Source organism: Ascaphus truei, unplaced genomic scaffold (assembly GCF_040206685.1).
Source record: "Ascaphus truei isolate aAscTru1 unplaced genomic scaffold, aAscTru1.hap1 HAP1_SCAFFOLD_1295, whole genome shotgun sequence".
Lineage (NCBI taxonomy): Eukaryota > Metazoa > Chordata > Amphibia > Anura > Ascaphidae > Ascaphus > Ascaphus truei.
In genome coordinates, this window is record NW_027454171.1 from 21,632 (window position 1) to 43,764 (window position 22,133).

Sequence of the window (22,133 nt, forward strand, 5' to 3'; positions counted from 1 at the left end):
TAAGGAGGAGCGCCAGCCCGGGGTAAGGAGGAGCGCCAGCCCGGGGTAAGGAGGAGCGCCAGCCCGGGGTAAGGAGGAGCGCCACAGCCCGGGGTAAGGAGGAGCGCCACAGCCCGGGGTAAGGAGGAGCGCCACAGCCCGGGGTAAGGAGGAGCGCCACAGCCCGGGGTAAGGAGGAGCGCCACAGCCCGGGGTAAGGAGGAGCGCCAGCCCGGGGTAAGGAGGAGCGCCACAGCCCGGGGTAAGGAGGAGCGCCACAGCCCGGGGTAAGGAGGAGCGACAGCCACGCACTTTAATGCAAACATTTATTGTGCGAACGCGCCCCTCTCGCATACATTGATCCTAACGTTGCTGGACACGGCTCTATTCTTATTTGGGGTAAGGAGCAGGATTTGCCGCTCCCCTTTAGCAACTCACCGGGAAGTCTAAAAGATGGATGTTTGGCACCCAGAGAGTTACAGGGACGGGGCGGTGTAGACTTTCCTCCCGTCTCCGTGTCTCGGGGGAAGCGAATCCGCCCGTACATCTGTTTACTCAGATTGAATAGCTCATAACGCCCGCTAATTATGACAATTTGAGTTAATAGTTGTAACATTTATTTAAAACTGTTAACGAAACGAGTAACGGTAACGCTGCAGCGCAGGGAGCGAGGAGCGGCTTCTGTACCCTAATATTCCTCTCCTTCCTCCGCCTCGCCCTCCACCGAATCTACCCCAACTTCCTCGTAATCCTTCTCCAGCGCAGCCAGGTCCTCCCGGGCCTCCGAGAACTCGCCCTCCTCCATCCCCTCCCCCACGTACCAGTGCACAAAGGCGCGCTTGGCATACATGAGATCAAACTTATGATCCAGGCGCGCCCAGGCCTCGGCGATGGCGGTGGTGTTGCTCAGCATGCACACGGCGCGCTGCACCTTGGCCAGGTCCCCTCCTGGCACCACGGTTGGAGGCTGGTAGTTGATGCCGACCTGTGGAGAAACAAAACCTGGTGTCAGTGTCGGTGCTGCGCGTGCGGGTCAGGCAGGGGGCGCACTTTCCTGTCAGCTCTCCCCCTTGGTCGGAGCCCCAGTTCCCGGCTCAGAGCTTTGCGGCGTCATGACACGTTGGCATGGCAACGCGCTATTTGACACCGAAGAGGCAGCTCAGACCAGGTCTGGGAGATTACAGCGGCCTCGCGCCTCCCAGGGGGCGCACCCCTGGGGTAAGGTACAGGCCACCGAATCCCCATCTCGTGAGGACATGCGCCTCGGGTAGAACAGACTGGCAGGTCCGGTGTTATATGCAGGTATCCTGTATAGACACACGCACACACACCTCGCACAGTGTAAGATGAGACTGTACCCAGGGAGGAGCGACACACACACGCGCGCGCGCACACACACACACACACACACACACACACACACACACACACACACACCTCGCACACACCTCGCACACACACACACCTCGCGCGCGCACAGACACACACACACAAACCTTGAATCCTGTTGGACACCAGTCCACAAACTGAATGGTGCGCTTGGTCTTGATGGTGGCGATGGCGGCGTTGACGTCCTTGGGCACCACGTCGCCGCGGTATAACATGCAGCAGGCCATGTACTTGCCGTGGCGCGGGTCGCATTTCACCATCTGGTTTGCCGGCTCGAAGCAGGCGTTGGTGATCTCGGCCACAGACAGCTGCTCGTGGTACGCCTTCTCCGCGGAGATCACCGGGGCATAGGTCACCAGCGGGAAGTGGATGCGCGGGTACGGGACGAGGTTTGTCTGGAATTCGGTCAGGTCCACGTTAAGCGCGCCGTCAAACCTCAGCGAGGCGGTGATGGAGGACACGATCTGCCCAATCAGCCGGTTCAGGTTGGTGTACGTCGGGCGCTCGATGTCCAGGTTGCGGCGGCAGATATCGTAAATGGCCTCGTTGTCCACCATGAAGGCGCAGTCCGAGTGCTCCAGCGTGGTGTGCGTGGTGAGGATGGAGTTGTACGGCTCCACCACGGCCGTCGATACCTGTGGCGCCGGGTAAATGGCAAACTCCAGCTTGGATTTCTTGCCGTAATCAACGGAAAGCCTCTCCATGAGCAGCGAGGCGAAGCCCGAGCCGGTGCCGCCCCCGAAGCTGTGGAAGATGAGGAAGCCCTGCAGCCCGGTGCACTGGTCGGCCTGCGGAGAGATTAGCGCCGCTTATTACAACATGGCGCGGCGTCTCTGCCGGTGAATGGGACCCGCGGTGTGACGTTCTGGGCGAGCGCGGGGTCATTAGGAACAGGACGTGTCAGTAACCGGGCGCCATCTTATTAACGAGGCGTCTGCACTGAATGCAACAGAAACCCACAACCAGCAGACCAAGCAAGGGCGCCGCCGCCGCCGCGTACACGTTACTGACGCCGGGCGGGGGCTCGCCCCATGTGGGAGTGTCACGGCGATTAGCAGCGCGGTGGTGACATACTCACTAATTTACGGATGCGATCTAGAACCAGATCAACGATTTCCTTGCCGATGGTGTAGTGCCCGCGGGCGTAGTTATTCGCCGCGTCCTCCTTCCCGGTGATCAGCTGCTCGGGGTGGAACAGCTGCCGGTAGGTCCCGGTGCGCACTTCATCTAAACACAAAGGGGCCGGTGTGATGTTTCTTGCCGTGTTAATGAGACGCCGGTAAGGTCGCGGATAACTCACTGTAATTACACGCAGCCCGGCCTGTGACGGCACCGCGTGCGCTATGAGCGCGTCCTGGGCTGATCCCAGCCAGGTGCAGAGGGGGAACTTCCCATCAGGAGAACCCGAGCACGGCCCGCGCCTCCCAGACTGGGAGAGACGCGCAGAGAGAAGACGTCCCTAACACACTGGGGCGGCCGGTCAGCAGCGACGATCCGGCCACGGTTCACTTCCCTAGAGGAAACCGCTAAATAAATGTGGCTGCCCCTGTAACTAAGCGCGCGGCTGCCCCTGTAACTAAGCGCGCGGCTGCCCCTGTAACTAAGCGCGCGGCTGCGCCTGTAACTAAGCAATGGCGGCTGCCCCTGTAACTAAGCGCGCGGCTGCGCCTGTAATTAAGCGCGCGGCTGCGCCTGTAACTAAGCAATGGCGGCTGCCCCTGTAACTAAGCGCGCGGCTGCGCCTGTAATTAAGCGCGCGGCTGCGCCTGTAACTAAGCAATGGCGGCTGCGCCTGTAACTAAGCGCGCGGCTGCGCCTGTAACTAAGCAATGGCGGCTGCCCCTGTAACTAAGCGCGCGGCTGCCCCTGTAACTAAGCAATGGCGGCTGCGCCTGTAACTAAGCGCGCGGCTGCCCCTGTAACTAAGCAATGGCGGCTGCCCCTGTAACTAAGCGCGCGGCTGCGCCTGTAACTAAGCAATGGCGGCTGCGCCTGTAACTAAGCAATGGCGGCTGCGCCTGTAACTAAGCGCGCGGCTGCCCCTGTAACTAAGCGCGCGGCTGCGCCTGTAACTAAGCAATGGCGGCTGCCCCTGTAACTAAGCGCGCGGCTGCCCCTGTAACTAAGCAATGGCGGCTGCGCCTGTAACTAAGCGCGCGGCTGCCCCTGTAACTAAGCAATGGCGGCTGCCCCTGTAACTAAGCGCGCGGCTGCCCCTGTAACTAAGCAATGGCGGCTGCGCCTGTAACTAAGCGCGCGGCTGCCCCTGTAACTAAGCAATGGCGGCTGCCCCTGTAACTAAGCGCCCGGCTGCCCCTGTAACTAAGCGCGCGGCTGCCCCTGTAACTAAGCGCGCGGCTGCGCCTGTAACTAAGCAATGGCGGCTGCGCCTGTAACTAAGCGCGCGGCTGCCCCTGTAACTAAGCAATGGCGGCTGCGCCTGTAACTAAACGCGCGGCTGCCCCTGTAACTAAGCGCGCGGCTGCCCCTGTAACTAAGCGCGCGGCTGCGCCTGTAACTAAGCAATGGCGGCTGCCCCTGTAACTAAGCAATGGCGGCTGCGCCTGTAACTAAGCGCGCGGCTGCGCCTGTAACTAAGCAATGGCGGCTGCGCCTGTAACTAAGCGCGCGGCTGCGCCTGTAACTAAGCAATGGCGGCTGCGCCTGTAACTAAGCGCGCGGCTGCCCCTGTAACTAAGCAATGGCGGCTGCGCCTGTAACTAAGCAATGGCGCCTGCGCCTGTAACTAAGCAATGGCGGCTGCGCCTGTAACTAAGCAATGGCGCCTGCGCCTGTAACTAAGCAATGGCGCCTGCGCCTGTAACTAAGCAATGGCGCCTGCGCCTGTAACTAAGCGCGCGGCTGCGCCTGTAACTAAGCAATGGCGGCTGCCCCTGTAACTAAGCGCGCGGCTGCCCCTGTAACTAAGCGCGCGGCTGCGCCTGTAACTAAGCAATGGCGGCTGCCCCTGTAACTAAGCGCGCGGCTGCGCCTGTAACTAAGCAATGGCGGCTGCCCCTGTAACTAAGCGCGCGGCTGCGCCTGTAACTAAGCAATGGCGGCTGCCCCTGTAACTAAGCGCGCGGCTGCGCCTGTAACTAAGCAATGGCGGCTGCCCCTGTAACTAAGCGCGCGGCTGCGCCTGTAACTAAGCAATGGCGGCTGCCCCTGTAACTAAGCGCGCGGCTGCGCCTGTAATTAAGCGCGCGGCTGCGCCTGTAACTAAGCAATGGCGGCTGCGCCTGTAACTAAGCGCGCGGCTGCGCCTGTAACTAAGCAATGGCGGCTGCCCCTGTAACTAAGCGCGCGGCTGCCCCTGTAACTAAGCAATGGCGGCTGCGCCTGTAACTAAGCGCGCGGCTGCCCCTGTAACTAAGCAATGGCGGCTGCCCCTGTAACTAAGCGCCCGGCTGCCCCTGTAACTAAGCGCGCGGCTGCCCCTGTAACTAAGCGCGCGGCTGCGCCTGTAACTAAGCAATGGCGGCTGCCCCTGTAACTAAGCAATGGCGGCTGCCCCTGTAACTAAGCGCGCGGCTGCCCCTGTAACTAAGCAATGGCGGCTGCGCCTGTAACTAAACGCGCGGCTGCCCCTGTAACTAAGCGCGCGGCTGCCCCTGTAACTAAGCAATGGCGGCTGCGCCTGTAACTAAGCAATGGCGGCTGCCCCTGTAACTAAGCAATGGCGGCTGCCCCTGTAACTAAGCGCGCGGCTGCCCCTGTAACTAAGCGCGCGGCTGCCCCTGTAACTAAGCGCGCGGCTGCCCCTGTAACTAAGCAATGGCGGCTGCGCCTGTAACTAAGCGCGCGGCTGCGCCTGTAACTAAGCAATGGCGGCTGCCCCTGTAACTAAGCAATGGCGGCTGCGCCTGTAACTAAGCGCGCGGCTGCCCCTGTAACTAAGCAATGGCGGCTGCGCCTGTAACTAAGCAATGGCGCCTGCGCCTGTAACTAAGCGCGCGGCTGCGCCTGTAACTAAGCAATGGCGGCTGCGCCTGTAACTAAGCAATGGCGCCTGCGCCTGTAACTAAGCGCGCGGCTGCGCCTGTAACTAAGCAATGGCGGCTGCCCCTGTAACTAAGCGCGCGGCTGCCCCTGTAACTAAGCAATGGCGGCTGCCCCTGTAACTAAGCAATGGCGGCTGCGCCTGTAACTAAGCAATGGCGGCTGCGCCTGTAACTAAGCAATGGCGGCTGCGCCTGTAACTAAGCGCGCGGCTGCCCCTGTAACTAAGCAATGGCGGCTGCCCCTGTAACTAAGCGCGCGGCTGCGCCTGTAACTAAGCAATGGCGGCTGCGCCTGTAACTAAGCAATGGCGGCTGCGCCTGTAACTAAGCGCGCGGCTGCGCCTGTAACTAAGCAATGGCGGCTGCCCCTGTAACTAAGCGCGCGGCTGCCCCTGTAACTAAGCGCGCGGCTGCCCCTGTAACTAAGCGCGCGGCTGCCCCTGTAACTAAGCGCGCGGCTGCCCCTGTAACTAAGCAATGGCGGCTGCGCCTGTAACTAAGCGCGCGGCTGCCCCTGTAACTAAGCAATGGCGGCTGCCCCTGTAACTAAGCAATGGCGGCTGCCCCTGTAACTAAGCGCGCGGCTGCCCCTGTAACTAAGCAATGGCGGCTGCGCCTGTAACTAAGCGCGCGGCTGCCCCTGTAACTAAGCAATGGCGGCTGCCCCTGTAACTAAGCAATGGCGGCTGCCCCTGTAACTAAGCAATGGCGGCTGCGCCTGTAACTAAGCAATGGCGGCTGCCCCTGTAACTAAGCGCGCGGCTGCGCCTGTAACTAAGCAATGGCGGCTGCCCCTGTAACTAAGCGCGCGGCTGCCCCTTTAACTAAGCAATGGCGGCTGCCCCTGTAACTAAGCGCGCGGCTGCCCCTGTAACTAAGCGCGCGGCTGCGCCTGTAACTAAGCAATGGCGGCTGCGCCTGTAACTAAGCGCGCGGCTGCCCCTGTAACTAAGCGCGCGGCTGCCCCTGTAACTAAGCGCGCGGCTGCCCCTGTAACTAAGCAATGGCGGCTGCCCCTGTAACTAAGCGCGCGGCTGCCCCTGTAACTAAGCGCGCGGCTGCCCCTGTAACTAAGCGCGCGGCTGCCCCTGTAACTAAGCAATGGCGGCTGCCCCTGTAACTAAGCAATGGCGGCTGCGCCTGTAACTAAGCGCGCGGCTGCCCCTGTAACTAAGCAATGGCGGCTGCGCCTGTAACTAAGCGCGCGGCTGCGCCTGTAACTAAGCAATGGCGGCTGCCCCTGTAACTAAGCAATGGCGGCTGCGCCTGTAACTAAGCGCGCGGCTGCGCCTGTAACTAAGCAATGGCGCCTGCGCCTGCAACTAAGCGCGCGGCTGCGCCTGTAACTAAGCAATGGCGGCTGCCCCTGTAACTAAGCGCGCGGCTGCGCCTGTAACTAAGCAATGGCGGCTGCGCCTGTAACTAAGCGCGCGGCTGCCCCTGTAACTAAGCGCACGGCTGCGCCTGTAACTAAGCAATGGCGGCTGCGCCTGTAACTAAGCGCGCGGCTGCCCCTGTAACTAAGCAATGGCGGCTGCGCCTGTAACTAAGCAATGGCGGCTGCGCCTGTAACTAAGCGCGCGGCTGCCCCTGTAACTAAGCAATGGCGGCTGCCCCTGTAACTAAGCGCGCGGCTGCCCCGTAACTAAGCAATGGCGGCTGCGCCTGTAACTAAGCAATGGCGGCTGCGCCTGTAACTAAGCAATGGCGGCTGCGCCTGTAACTAAGCAATGGCGGCTGCGCCTGTAACTAAGCGCGCGGCTGCCCCTGTAACTAAGCGCGCGGCTGCCCCTGTAACTAAGCGCGCGGCTGCCCCTGTAACTAAGCAATGGCGGCTGCGCCTGTAACTAAGCAATGGCGGCTGCGCCTGTAACTAAGCGCGCGGCTGCCCCTGTAACTAAGCGCGCGGCTGCCCCTGTAACTAAGCGCGCGGCTGCCCCTGTAACTAAGCGCGCGGCTGCCCCTGTAACTAAGCAATGGCGGCTGCGCCTGTAACTAAGCGCGCGGCTGCGCCTGTAACTAAGCAATGGCGGCTGCGCCTGTAACTAAGCGCGCGGCTGCCCCTGTAACTAAGCAATGGCGGCTGCGCCTGTAACTAAGCGCGCGGCTGCCCCTGTAACTAAGCAATGGCGGCTGCGCCTGTAACTAAGCGCGCGGCTGCCCCTGTAACTAAGCAATGGCGGCTGCGCCTGTAACTAAGCGCGCGGCTGCCCCTGTAACTAAGCAATGGCGGCTGCCCCTGTAACTAAGCGCGCGGCTGCGCCTGTAACTAAGCAATGGCGGCTGCGCCTGTAACTAAGCGCGCGGCTGCCCCTGTAACTAAGCGCGCGGCTGCCCCGTAACTAAGCGCGCGGCTGCCCCTGTAACTAAGCAATGGCGGCTGCCCCTGTAACTAAGCGCGCGGCTGCCCCTGTAACTAAGCGCGCGGCTGCGCCTGTAACTAAGCAATGGCGGCTGCGCCTGTAACTAAGCGCGCGGCTGCCCCTGTAACTAAGCGCGCGGCTGCGCCTGTAACTAAGCAATGGCGCCTGCGCCTGTAACTAAGCAATGGCGGCTGCGCCTGTAACTAAGCGCGCGGCTGCGCCTGTAACTAAGCAATGGCGGCTGCGCCTGTAACTAAGCGCGCGGCTGCCCCTGTAACTAAGCAATGGCGGCTGCCCCCGTAACTAAGCGCCCGGCTGCCCCCGTAACTAAGCGCGCGGCTGCCCCCGTAACTAAGCGCGCGGCTGCCCCGTAACTAAGCGCGCGGCTGCCCCCGTAACTAAGCGCGCGGCTGCCCCCGTAACTAAGCGCGCGGCTGCCCCGTAACTAAGCGCCCGGCTGCCCCCGTAACTAAGCGCGCGGCTGCCCCGTAACTAAGCGCGCGGCTGCCCCGTAACTAAGCGCGCGGCTGCCCCGTAACTAAGCGCGCGGCTGCCCCCGTAACTAAGCGCGCGGCTGCCCCCGTAACTAAGCGCGCGGCTGCCCCGTAACTAAGCGCCCGGCTGCCCCCGTAACTAAGCGCGCGGCTGCCCCGTAACTAAGCGCGCGGCTGCCCCCGTAACTAAGCGCGCGGCCGCAGGTTTGGTGGGTCAGAAACAACTGGTAAATCTAATGCCGCATCGTGGGGTAATGTGTGCGCTGTGATCGGAAGAGTAAAGCGGAGCGCCCGTCGCACACAGCGAGCGCATAAAACGCCACGTACCAATCACGGTTGGCTCTAGATCCACAAAGACCGCGCGGGGGACGTGTTTGCCGGCGCCGGTCTCGCTGAAGAACGTGTTGAACGAGTCGTCCCCTCCGCCAATGGTTTTATCGCTGGGCATCTGGCCGTCCGGCTGGATCCCATGCTCCAGGCAATACAGCTCCCAGCATGCATTGCCAATCTGCACCCCGGCCTGCCCCACGTGGATGGAGATGCACTCCCGCTGTAACAAGAGCACATTAGTGGCACACTGACCGCAGCACGCCACGCAGCGTCAGCGTGGCCCCGTCACTCACACCTAAAGGGGCCCGTCTCATAACCCGGGAAGCAGCTGGTGTTGCAGCTATAAGGGGGAGTTATACACAGAAAAGAGTGTGCCATACTTGTATTTACTCTAAGCTTTCCTTTAGGGAGGGGCAGTGTGCGCAAACACGCAGCACGTGACACACACACAGCACGTGACGCCTGTCAGCTCGCTGGGCCTTGGACCCCCTATCCCGGCTGCACATACATGTGCTCGTCATGCAATGTCCCGCCTCTCCGTCACCATCTCACCCCGCTGAAAGCAGCAACCAATCACAACGCACATTCCCAACTCCCAGCCAATCCGGGAGCAGGACGCGACTCCGGCCAATCAGCTGCCTGGCACTTTAGTGCTCGCGCGGAGCCGTTAACCCCTGCGCTTCTGGCGGTAAGTCGAAAGCAGCCTTTGCCCGCTCACACACTCACGCAATGCGCGGTATAATAAAACAGCATGCGTTATATGAAGTAAACAAGCAGAGGCCCCAATGCGCGAGGCCGGCTCTTACCATAGCGCTTCGAGTATATGCACGTTTTTACTGTAATGTAGGTAACTGTCACTATGGGGAGGGGGCGCGGCTCCAGCTGACAGGGAGACGTGCGACGTGTCTTCACCAACTGCGCGGCTCCCGCGCCCTGCCCGCTTCTTTTATAGAGCAGCTGCCTCGCGCCGAAACCCGCTTCCGAGCGCTGATTGGATTAGGCTGCGGTGGGGGCGGGTAAAAACACAAATAAAAAGCGTCACGGCTGAGCACGAGGGCTGGCAGAATTCATCTCCTGGGTGATACCTACAGAGCAACGAGGTGTGCTCTTCACTGATTGGTTGCATGCCGGGTGGCGTGATTTGTCATTGGCCGGTTAGCGCACGCATCAGTGCGCGGGAAAATAATTTCCAGAGTAACGGTCGTTTTGGGTCACGCGCTGGTTTAACGGCTCTTTGCTTCGAAGGAGGATTAAACCAAAATGTCACTCCCTTATATTATTGCAGTATATCATAACCAGCACACCAGGCAGCAACTGTCACAGGTTCTCTGAGGGAATAATTACCAGAGAATAACTGTTACACGAGGTTACAAATCACCACAAACTTGTCCCTCACAACCCTGTGCGAGTCAAACAATATGGCTGATCAGAGGTTCTTACCTATCCAAATGTGAATCAGTTCAGCTAACCCTAATTTCCGAAGTTAGTTACAGACAGGAGTGCAATAAAATGATGAAGGACCGTAACGTTTCACACAGATCCTAATTAAAATGTGTGCATGAGAATCGGCAAGGTTACATCCAAATTGGGCCAGGTATAATTTCACAATTACATCAGTTACTTCTACATAATTGTATGTCTTCATATAGCACCAAAAGTGTACTCAGCGCTTCACAAAGAATACAGTACAGGGAATTAAAATACATTAAGCGCAGCAAAATCAGACAATAGGAAAGGAAATCCCCAGAAGAGCTTACAATCTAAGAGGTTTGAGGGGGAATTTACAGAGACAGCAGGTGAGGGAATAAGTGCTGTAGATGGCAGTGCTTGGTCACAATGGGTGGTTGGAGTGACTGTTGGTGTGGGACACTAACCATGAGTGCAGGCTGTTGGGATGCTTAACTTGTGGGGTGAGTTTTAAGGTTGGTCAGTATTAAATCAGGTTAACACAATTGACAGGGGAAGAGATGGCAGGGAGACATGGGTGAGATCAGGTGTGTATGTCTTAGGCTGAGCCCGTGCAGAGGCGCGCTGAGGCTGAGGGAAAGCGGGTGCGGAGGCGCGCTGAGGCTGAGGGAAAGCTGGCGTGCGGAGGCGCGCTGAGGCTGAGGGAAAGCGGGTGCGGAGGCGCGCTGAGGCTGAGGGAAAGCGGGTGCGGAGGCGCGCTGAGGCTGAGGGAAAGCGGGTGCGGAGGCGCGCTGAGGCTGAGGGAAAGCGGGTGCGGAGGCGCGCTGAGGCTGAGGGAAAGCGGGTGCTTTCCCTGGCCTTTGTTAGCGTGCCGTCCGGAGGCGTCGGGGAGCGGGCCAGTGATGTCACAGAGCTGGTTCGCCCTCATTGGGCGAACTGCTCACGTAACCGGCCCTGCGCTCCTGTGAGTGCTTGAATCTAACATTTTCTTAAGACCCACGCTTCCGCACGCTTGCGGAAGCTTGCGCGAGCCCCTGCTAAAGTGGCTCTCATTGCGGCTGCAGGGGCTCACTGGTAAGCGTGTCTGTGTCTGTCAGCGCCCCGCCTGTCTGCAGTGCGGGAGCGCTGACTGAGGGAGCGGGGACTCAGCCTAAGGCTGCAGCCCCGCTAGCTCTGAGCTCGCTGAGCGGGTGGTGCTTGGCGAGGTGACTTGCATATATATATAAGCGATGCGATGCGCTTAGGTAAATAAAAAATTTATACTTTCCCACTCGCTCAATATTCGGCAATGCCCACCCTCCCCCCGCGCGCGAGCAGACGCAGGACACCCGCCACGCATGCTTTCAGCGCCAGCGCGCTCAGTGCTAGCGGGGCCGCAGCCTAACACAGAAAACCCTGGGACACAATATTCTTTTAATTAAAGTGCTGCTTTATGAGCAGCTGATATGCGGAAGGGGGTGAAACGGGCTACGTTGTTATTTTGTACTACTTTTGTACTATTTTTGTAATAATATGCTTTATTAAACTCTTCTGTTACTGAAGGGGTTGCTGGTGATGACCTCATTTCAGCAGCAAGAGGACATTTTGAACTGAAACTTTATAGTAATCTTAGTGTTTTGGATTAGATTACAGCCGTTTAATTTAAGAGCTACAAAGGGAAATCTATTTCTCGTAGCGTATCTGGGGCTAGTTGAGATATTACAGTGACATCAATTTAGTTCACATCATTTGATTGTCTACATTGTGCTTCTTATAAAGTGTTAATCTACATAACAGATTTACAATTTGCACATTTTCAAGGGGATTGAGCAAGAAATATATAAGATTTGATGAAAAACTAAAGGGATCCCTTTTTCCTGAACATGGTGTAGTTATATAATTATAGTTGTCTATGATAATCTTCCTGTGAACAGTGTGAAGTACACTACACCACAAAACGCTGTGTGTAATGTCCACATGCAGAATGGCGGTTGAGTTGCATTTCACACACCAGGACGTGTCAGCCAGTTATGGAGCCTGGTACATTATTTACAGAAAGTTACACATTTAACAGCGATATTCAGACCGGGCTCTAATTATAAATCATGTTTGCAGGAAATTGTTGGATTCCAGTTAACAAAATAAAACAACAGTGACACAAATTTCTCATATCTGCTGCAAATGAGCCTTATAAACACAGTGCTAAAATGGTGTCAGTAATAACTCGGCACGTCTGTTATGTAGAGGATAAAAACAGGAAGAAAGAATGTGAATGTGTAACTGATTTGGGTCAGTGCCACCATAGACAGCCAGAGTCTCTCTGATAACAATCGGACATGTTCCATCAAAATACCATTTTGTGAAGCAGAAGGATCTCACCGATTTTAACCCTTGTAAGTCGGTAAAGGTTTAGAAGAAGCACACTGAAGGCTTGAGTAGGGTACAAAAACGTCTGTTTGTATTCAATTCATCAGCGCCAGAGAGCACAGTGACGTTTCAGGAGCAACTGTCCTTTCCTGAGACCCCACACCTAACGTGATCCTAACCAAACGACTACATATACCCCTGCACAAATTGCACATTTGCCCTGCTTTATCTGCCATTTTTACCATCATGTTTGTTGTTTTTGCCCCTTTATTGTTCCTCTTGTGGGGGCTGTTTGCTCTGGTTGTCATAAATTATAATTAGATTGCACTAAGGGGCCTCATGCAGAGAGCAGCGCTTTTTAAAATTGGCGAGGGGAATAAAAAGTTGGTTTAATGGAGAGTTTTATTCTCCATATGCAGAAATGGGCGAAATCCGCTATTTATACCATTACTGCATGTGGAGAATTGTAAATGAGGAGATGCGCGCTGCTGAAAGGGAAAAAAAATCGCGCTTTTTTTTTTTTTTCCTATAGCCGGCGACCTCCTGCTTCTTGCCAACTTTAGTTGGCGGAGAAAATTGAAGAAAATCGCGCCATGTTATTGGCGCGAACAGCCGCTAGATGGCGTTCGCGCGTTTCTGAATTTGGAAATTTTTTAAAGCTGGCGAGATGTAGGTTCTCGCCAGCCGCGCGGCGAAATTTTCAAATAAAAAAAAAAATGGCGCTTGTTTCAAAACTCGCCATTACCTGCCTTTCTAAAGGCAGATTTTGCCAAAAAATGGCGCTTCCCCCGATAACGCTGCTCTCTGCATGAGGCCCTAAGTGCTTATGTGCTTGCTTCATTATTTAACAAAGATCACTTTTGTTTACGGCTTTTTGCACCATGGCACTGGACGTCAGACGTTATCTTGCAAGATAAGGACTCTATCATGTGTAACTACATCTCCTGCTCACTATTAAGTACTCACTGTAACAATACGTAGGCTGCGTCCATAGACACTTCGCCCGTGCGGAGGCGCGTGGAGGCGGAGGGAAAGCGGGTGCTTTCCCTGGCCATGGTACGCGCGCCGTCCGTCGGCGTGTCTAGGGGCGTGTCAGTGACGTCACGGAGCTGGTTCGCCCTCATTGGGCGAACCTCTCACGTGACCGGCCCGTCACGCCAAGAAATCAGTTTGAACTGATTTCTTGCGCAACGCGCGCCCCCTCCCGCACGCCGTACAGACGCGATCCCTGCCTTTAGGCCAGGTCCCCGCTGGCTACTGCAGCGCCCGCTGCGGCGGACGCTGCAGGGACAAGAGCTGCCCCTCAATGGGGCCGGGCCCGCTGCGAGGAAGGGGCCGCCGCGCGCCGAGTTTTTCAGGGATACTTGAAAATTGAGCTGGCCACAGGCGATGGTGTGCTAGGCCACGCCCCCGCGGTTCAGCCAATGAGGGAGAACCTGCCGGGTGACGTCACGCCCCCCGCGTCTTTCCTCCTGCAGCTCACTGCAGACCGGGGGACTCAGCTGCACGCGCCGCCAGCCTCGCTGACACGCGTGCAGCACCGGCAGCAGGTCCGCAGCCTTAGGCAGTCTGATCGCTCAGCATGCGGACACGTCCATACCATGGACGCAGCCGTGCATGCTATTTCTGTTTACAATAGCCTGCTTAGAGGTTTTATGGCCTCTGTTGCCCTGGCTCATCCTGCACAGCTGCCTAGCTGTACGATGTACTGTGGTTTAATCCTTCTCTGTTGTTATTAGGCATGTTGCTTAACAACATGACATAATCGCGCCATGATGTCATTTGCGTCATATGACGCTGCTTTGCGCGATGACGTCAGACGCCAAAGGTGGAAGCAATTAGGCTGCCATGTTTGCTCAGCCTCTCATCACCGGTGTTGCTGGGGGTAGGTGATGTCTGTAACCCTGCAGGGGTATATGTAGTCGTTTGGTTAGGATCACGTTAGGTGTGGGGTCTCAGGAAAGGACAGTTGCTCCTGAAACGTCACTGTGCTCTCTGGCGCTGATGAACTGAATACAAACAGACGTTTTTGTACTCAAGCCTTTAGTGTGCTTCTTCTAAACCTTTACCGACTAGCATTTAGGGGCCTATGCAGAGGACAGCGATTTTTAAAATTGGAGAGGGGAATAAAAAGTAGGTTAAATGGAGAGTTTTATTCTCCATATGCAGAAATGGGCGAAATCCGCTATTTTTAGCATTACTGCATGTGGAGAATTGTAAATGAGGAGATGCGCGCAGCTGAAAGGAAGAAAAAAAAATAGCGCATTTTTTTATTTTTTCCCTATAGCCGGCGACGTCCTGCTTCTTGCCAACTTTAGTTGGTGGAGAAAATGGACGAAAATCGCGCCAAAAACAGCCTGTAGATGGCGAGCGCGCCTTTCTGAATTCGGATAGTTTTCAGACTGGTGAGATGTAGGTTCTCGCCAGCCGCGCGGCGAGATTCAGAAATAGAAAAAAAAATGGCGCTTTTTTCGTATCTCGCCATTTTCTGCTGTTTTCTGCGCGAATTTCTCCAAAAAATGGCGAGATTTAATTTAGCGCTGCTCTCTGCATGAGGCCCTTAGTGGCTCCAGCTTTGAGACGCCGGGATCAGCAGGAGGCGAGCACCAAGAGGGAACATCATTCATTTGCCTGTACTGCCAGTGGTGTGCCACTTATACCCATCCTCCTAACCCGTGTAAAGCAACATCTCTGTGCCACAAAAGAGGGTCGGGGTGGGCACTCCGATACGGGAAAACCTATATATAATGGCGCTAAAAATAGGTAAATCGGGTTATCCGTAAACCCAATTACATACAAAGAACCAGAACCTGTACCTGTGTGCTTTCTGTGCCTGACGAAGGTTAATGTGACATACATAACAGGCACAGAGTGGCACCCAGTCCCAGAGACGCCACGGACACATTATATCATGGATCATGGCATGACATGCAGCACGGCTGTATGTGAGGGCCCGCTCCCTACTGAAAATCTCATACAACTCGTTCAGGGACAAGGGTTATAATTAGGAATGTCATTCCAACTCCGTGTAATGCTGCACTGCTAGAAAGGCTGCCATACATCGCTCTGCGTGTTATTATATCGCTCCACGTGTTATTATACCGCTCTGCGTGTTATTACATCGCTCTGCGTGTTATTACATCGCTCTGCGTGTTATTACATCGCTCTGCGTGTTATTACATCGCTCTGCGTGTTATTACATCGCTCTGCGTGTTATTATATCGCTCTGCGTGTTACTACATCGCTCTGCGTGTTATTATAGCGCTCCGCGTGTTATTATATCTCTCTGCGTGTTATTATACCGCTCTGCGTGTTATTATACCGCTCTGCGTGTTATTATATCGCTCTGCGTGTTATTATATCGCTCTGCGTGTTATTATATCGCTCCGCGTGTTATTATATCTCTCTGCGTGTTATTATATCGCTCTGCGTGTTATATCTCTCTGCGTGTTATTATATCGCTCAGCGTGTTATTATATCTCTCTGCGTGTTATTATATCTCTCTGCGTGTTATTATATCTCTCTGCGTGTTATTATATCGCTCTGCGTGTTATTATATCGCTCTGCGTGTTATATCTCTCTGCGTGTTATTATATCGCTGTGTGTTATATCTCTGCGTGTTATTATATCTCTCTGCGTGTTATTATATCTCTCTGCGTGTTATTATATCTCTCTGCGTGTTATTATATCGCTCTGCGTGTTATTATACCGCTCTGCGTGTTATTATATCTCTCTGCGTGTTATTATATCTCTCTGCGTGTTATTATATCTCTCTGCTTGTTATTATATCTCTCTGCGTGTTATTATATCTCTCCGCGTGTTATTATATCTCTCCGCGTGTTATTATATCGCTCCGCGTGTTATTATATCTCTCTGCGTGTTTTTATATCGCTCTGCGTGTTATTACATCTCTCTGCGTGTTATTACATCGCTCTGCGTGTTATTACATCGCTCTGCGTGTTATTATATCGCTCTGCGTGTTATTATATCGCTCTGCGTGTTATTATATCTCTGCGTGTTATTATATCGCTCTGCGTGTTATATCTCTCTGCGTGTTATCATATCGCTCTGCGTGTTATTATATCGCTCTGCGTGTTATCATATCGCTCTGCGTGTTATCATATCGCTCTGCGTGTTATTATATCGCTCTGCGTGTTATCATATCTCTCTGCGTGTTATTATATCGCTCTGCGTGTTATTATATCGCTCTGCGTGTTATCATATCGCTCTGCGTGTTATCATATCGCTCTGCGTGTTATTATATCTCTCTGCATGTTATTATATCGCTCTGCGTGTTATTATATCGCTCTGCGTGTGTAACAGTCTCTCTGGCGCGGAAGAGTTTGCTATCAGGATAGTGTTGACACGTTCCGGCTGCCTCAGGGTCCCAGGAAAGGCGTGAGCTGTTCTCCTCTGGTGGACAGAATGGTCGTAGTTAACTAAACCGTTAAACCTGACTACAGAACAAGAACGGGCCTGCCAGGTTCTCTCAGGGAGTAACAAAGCAGAGAGCGCTATGTGAGGCCCGACATGCATCCCCAACCTGTCACCAGCGCATCCCCCAACCTGTCACCAGCGCATCCCCAACCTGTCACCAGCGCATCCCCAACCTGTCACCAGCGCATCACCAACCTGTCACCAGCGCATCACCAACCTGTCACCAGCGCATCACCAACCTGTCACCAGCGCATCACCAACCTGTCACCAGCGCATCACCAACCTGTCACCAGCGCATCACCAACCTGTCACCAGCGCATCACCAACCTGTCACCAGCGCATCCCCAACCTGTCACCAGCGCATCACCAACCTGTCACCAGCGCATCACCAACCTGTCACCAGCGCATCACCAACCTGTCACCAGCGCATCCCCAACCTGTCACCAGCGCATCACCAACCTGTCACCAGCGCATCACCAACCTGTCACCAGCGCATCACCAACCTGTCACCAGCGCATCACCAACCTGTCACCAGCGCATCACCAACCTGTCACCAGCGCATCACCAACCTGTCACCAGCGCATCACCAACCTGTCACCAGCGCATCACCAACCTGTCACCAGCGCATCACCAACCTGTCACCAGCGCATCACCAACCTGTCACCAGCGCATCACCAACCTGTCACCAGCGCATCACCAACCTGTCACCAGCGCATCACCAACCTGTCACCAGCGCATCACCAACCTGTCACCTGCGCATCACCAACCTGTCACCTGCGCATCACCAACCTGTCACCAGCGCATCACCAACCTGTCACCAGCGCATCACTAACCTGTCACCAGCGTAGGGCCTGGGTCTGTAACTATCGCAGGGCCTGTAACTCCCGTAGGACCTGTAACTCCCGCAGGGCCTGTAACTCCCGCAGGGCCTGGGCCTGTAACTCCCGCAGGGCCTGGGCCTGTAACTCCCGCAGGGCCTGGGTCTGTAACTCCTGCAGGGCCTGTAACTCCCGCAGGGCCTGGGCCTGTAACTCCTGCAGGGCCTGGGCCTGTAACTCCCGCAGGGCCTGTAACTCCAGCACGGCCTGTAACTCCCGCAGGGCCTGGGCCTGTAACTCCCGCAGGGCCTGCGCCTGTAACTCCCGCAGGGCCTGGGCCTGTAACTCCCGCAGGGCCTGTAACTCCAGCACGGCCTGTAACTCCCGCAGGGCCTGGGCCTGTAACTCCAGCACGGCCTGGGCCTGTAACTCCCGCAGGGCCTGCGCCTGTAACTCCCGCAGGGCCTGGGCCTGTAACTCCAGCACGGCCTGTAACTCATGCAGGGCCTGGGTCTGTAACTCCCGCAGGGCCTGGGCCTGTAACTCCCGCACGGCCTGGGTCTGTAACTCCCGCAGGGCCTGGGCCTGTAACTCCAGCACGGCCTGTAACTCCCGCAGGGCCTGGGCCTGTAACTCCCGCAGGGCCTGGGCCTGTAACTCCCGCAGGGCCTGGGCCTGTAACTCCCGCAGGGCCTGGGCCTGTAACTCCCGCACGGCCTGGGTCTGTAACTCCCGCAGGGCCTGGGCCTGTAACTCCAGCACGGCCTGTAACTCCCGCAGGGCCTGGGTCTGTAACTCCTGCAGGGCCTGGGCCTGTAACTCCCGCAGGGCCTGGGCCTGTAACTCCCGCAGGGCCTGGGCCTGTAACTCCCGCACGGCCTGGGTCTGTAACTCCCGCAGGGCCTGCGCCTGTAACTCCTGCACGGCTTGGGCCTGTAACTCCCTCTGTGTGATATATAACGCACAGGAAGGGGATGTCACAAAGGGACCGTCACTTAATCCAGAAACCCACCCACATACTTACTTAACTCCTTCCCTGCCAAGGTCATGTACACCGAAGAGGTCAGCAAATCTGGTTTATTGATGCATACATGAGAAATCCATTTAAATCAAACAGAAAAAGAAATTAAACATATGACATAATGTGTGTAACACCTACATAAGTACTTATACACAGCACAAAGTACTCCTTAACCATTCCCTAGCACAGGGGAGCGCAATCTTTTTCCCGAGCCCCCCTGCCCGCTGCTCCCCTCTCAGTTCCAGCTTAAATGTGACGCCACGGTGCCATGGCGACGCCTCTCCAGAAGTGCGTTGCAGAGGCCTTCGCCGCTTCCCCGACAGTTAATTTAAGTGCCTTCGGAATGTGCGAGGGGCCTCTGTATCCCCCGCAGACAACAGGGGGCGCGCGGCCCCCAGTTTGTGCACCGCTGACCGAGCACATGGAGCGTGACAACCACAATGACTATTTCTTTTTTCTTTCACATGTCAGACTCTGCTAACACACACACACACACACACACACACACACACACACACACACACACACACACGCAAGCAACAGACCCACACTTGCTTGCCTACTATGCACTGTTGTGTATCCGTGTCTCTGCCGGTCACAGGATATCGTTGTCACTGCGTGTGCAGGGAGTCCAGAGAGAGGGACAGTGTCATGTACTAGATCATCCAGCTAAGGCTGCGGCCCCGCTAGCTCTGAGCTCGCTGAGCGGGCGGTGCTTGGCGAGGTGACTTGCATATATATATCGCTCACGCGATGCGCTTAGGTAAATAAACATGCAATACTTTCCCGCTTGCTCAATATTCGGCAATGCCGCCCTCCCCCCGCGCATGAGCAGACGCAGGACACCCGCCACGCATGCTTTCAGCGCCAGCGCGGCCGCAGCCTTATCCACACGCAAAACTGTCTCCTAATACTGTGTGTGCATCCATCGCTCACATCCCCTTATACTGAGTACACACACACCATGCCCTTATACTGACTGCATACACACGCACCATCCCCTTATACTGAGTACATATACACACGCACCATCCCCTTATACTGAGTACACACACACCATCCCCTTATACTGAGTACACACACACACCCCATCCCCTTATACTGACTGCATACACACGCACCATCCCCTTATACTGACTGCATACACACGCACCATCCCCTTATACTGAGTACATATACACACACACCATCCCCTTATACTGAGTACACACACACCATCCCCTTATACTGAGTACACACACACACCCCATCCCCTTATACTGACTGCATACACACGCACCATCCCCTTATACTGAGTACATATACACACACACCATGCCCTTATACTGAGTACATATACACACACACCATCCCCTTATACTGACTGCATACACACGCACCATCCCCTTATACTGAGTACATATACACACGCACCATCCCCTTATACTGAGTACACACACACCATCCCCTTATACTGACTGCATACACACGCACCATCCCCTTATACTGACTGCATACACACACACCATCCCCTTATACTGACTGCATACACACGCACCATCCCCTTATACTGAGTACATATACACACACACCATCCCCTTATACTGAGTACACACACACCATCCCCTTATACTGAGTACACACACACACCCCATCCCCTTATACTGACTGCATACACACGCACCATCCCCTTATACTGAGTACATATACACACGCACCATCCCCTTATACTGAGTACATATACACACACACCATGCCCTTATACTGAGTACATATACACACACACCATCCCCTTATACTGACTGCATACACACGCACCATCCCCTTATACTGAGTACATATACACACGCACCATCCCCTTATACTGAGTACATATACACACACACCATGCCCTTATACTGAGTACATATACACACACACCATCCCCTTATACTGACTGCATACACACGCACCATCCCCTTATACTGAGTACATATACACACGCACCATCCCCTTATACTGAGTACATATACACACACACCATGCCCTTATACTGAGTACATATACACACACCATCCCCTTATACTGAGTACATATACACACACCATGCCCTTATACTGAGTACATATACACACACACCATCCCCTTATACTGACTGCATACACACGCACCATCCCCTTATACTGAGTACATATACACACGCACCATCCCCTTATACTGAGTACATATACACACACACCATGCCCTTATACTGAGTACATATACACACACACCATCCCCTTATACTGACTGCATACACACGCACCATCCCCTTATACTGAGTACATATACACACGCACCATCCCCTTATACTGAGTACATATACACACACACCATGCCCTTATACTGAGTACATATACACACACACCATCCCCTTATACTGACTGCATACACACGCACCATCCCCTTATACTGAGTACATATACACACGCACCATCCCCTTATACTGAGTACATATACACACACACCATGCCCTTATACTGAGTACATATACACACACACCATCCCCTTATACTGAGTATACACACACACCATCCCCTTATACTGAGTACACACACACACCCCATCCCCTTATACTGAGTACACACACACACCCCATCCCCTTATACTGAGTACACACACACCCCATCCCCTTATACTGACTGCATACACACGCACCATCCCCTTATACTGAGTACATATACACACGCACCATCCCCTTATACTGAGTACACACACACACACACACACACCATCCCCTTATACTGAGTACATATACACACACCATCCCCTTATACTGAGTACATATACACACACCATCCCCTTATACTGAGTACATATACACACACCATCCCCTTATACTGCGCGTATCGCCGATATACCCTTATACTGCGCGTATCGCCGATATACGCTTATACTGCGCGTATCGCCGATATACCCTTATACTGCGCGTATCGCCGATATACCCTTATGCTGTATGTATAAGCATCACTCAGACTGGCTATTACACTGAGGAGATTACATCCCACCTAACGCTGACAGCAGAACATTCAATGTCAATTCAATTTGTCGTTTCTCAATAAATATGGCCGCCGTTTTGACCTTTCTTCAGCGCTGGTTGATGACAGGTTTATGGAGGTCACGGGACGAAGTCACTTCAGACAAGGACAGCATGGGGACTGAGGGCTCACGAACTTACTAGGCCAAAGATCCTAGGGGTATGGGGAATCCCGTAGGGGGGACGGGACGGCCAGGGGGGGCTGGGTCTAATGCTCAATGTGCTGATTGTGCTGGTTATTAGACGATTTGGGGGTATCAGGAGGTGTCATGGTGACTGTCACGTGGCCCTTCCTCCCATCCTATCGCTCTATATGGCTCCATTCAGCAGGGCGGTCCCGTGGCCCTTTGGGTTTCCCAACGCGATAGTTAAACCCTGGGGAGTGGAAAAGAGGATCAGTACTGGAGGTTCACGCGGTGAATAAAGGGCTAGTGCCCTGTATTCCACATACTTATACTACAGGGTGGTAACCCGGGGGCCCCCCACAGCTGAACCTCACTATTTCCAGCTC

At 54.9% G+C, this 22,133-nt stretch overlaps 3 protein-coding genes across 3 annotated transcripts in view; all 3 read right to left on the reverse strand.

Annotated features, from left to right (window-relative positions):
• Nucleotides 1-579: 579 nt before the first annotated feature.
• On the reverse strand, nucleotides 580-9,514 carry LOC142475627 (tubulin alpha chain, testis-specific). Its single transcript, XM_075581395.1, has 5 exons — nucleotides 9,366-9,514; nucleotides 8,557-8,779; nucleotides 2,447-2,595; nucleotides 1,476-2,156; nucleotides 580-964 (listed from the first exon to the last, which is right to left on the reverse strand). The coding sequence occupies exons 1-5, from the start codon at nucleotides 9,366-9,368 to the stop codon at nucleotides 668-670; spliced, it is 1,353 nt and encodes a 450-aa protein (XP_075437510.1). The 5' UTR covers nucleotides 9,369-9,514; the 3' UTR covers nucleotides 580-667.
• Nucleotides 9,485-18,765, reverse strand: LOC142475629 (uncharacterized). The gene is made up of 3 exons (XM_075581396.1): nucleotides 18,735-18,765; nucleotides 17,583-18,586; nucleotides 9,485-9,560 (listed from the first exon to the last, which is right to left on the reverse strand). The coding sequence occupies exons 1-2, from the start codon at nucleotides 18,763-18,765 to the stop codon at nucleotides 17,613-17,615; spliced, it is 1,005 nt and encodes a 334-aa protein (XP_075437511.1). The 3' UTR covers nucleotides 9,485-9,560; nucleotides 17,583-17,612.
• The window catches only part of LOC142475624 (tyrosine-protein phosphatase non-receptor type 18-like), a gene marked incomplete at its 5' end in the record, with an annotated part of 52,909 nt that continues 49,405 nt past the window's right edge, over nucleotides 18,630-22,133 (reverse strand). Inside the window, one exon of the mRNA XM_075581393.1 lies at nucleotides 18,630-21,997. Within this exon, the coding sequence (XP_075437508.1) occupies nucleotides 21,924-21,997 (74 nt within the window). The remainder of the gene's footprint in view (nucleotides 21,998-22,133) is intronic.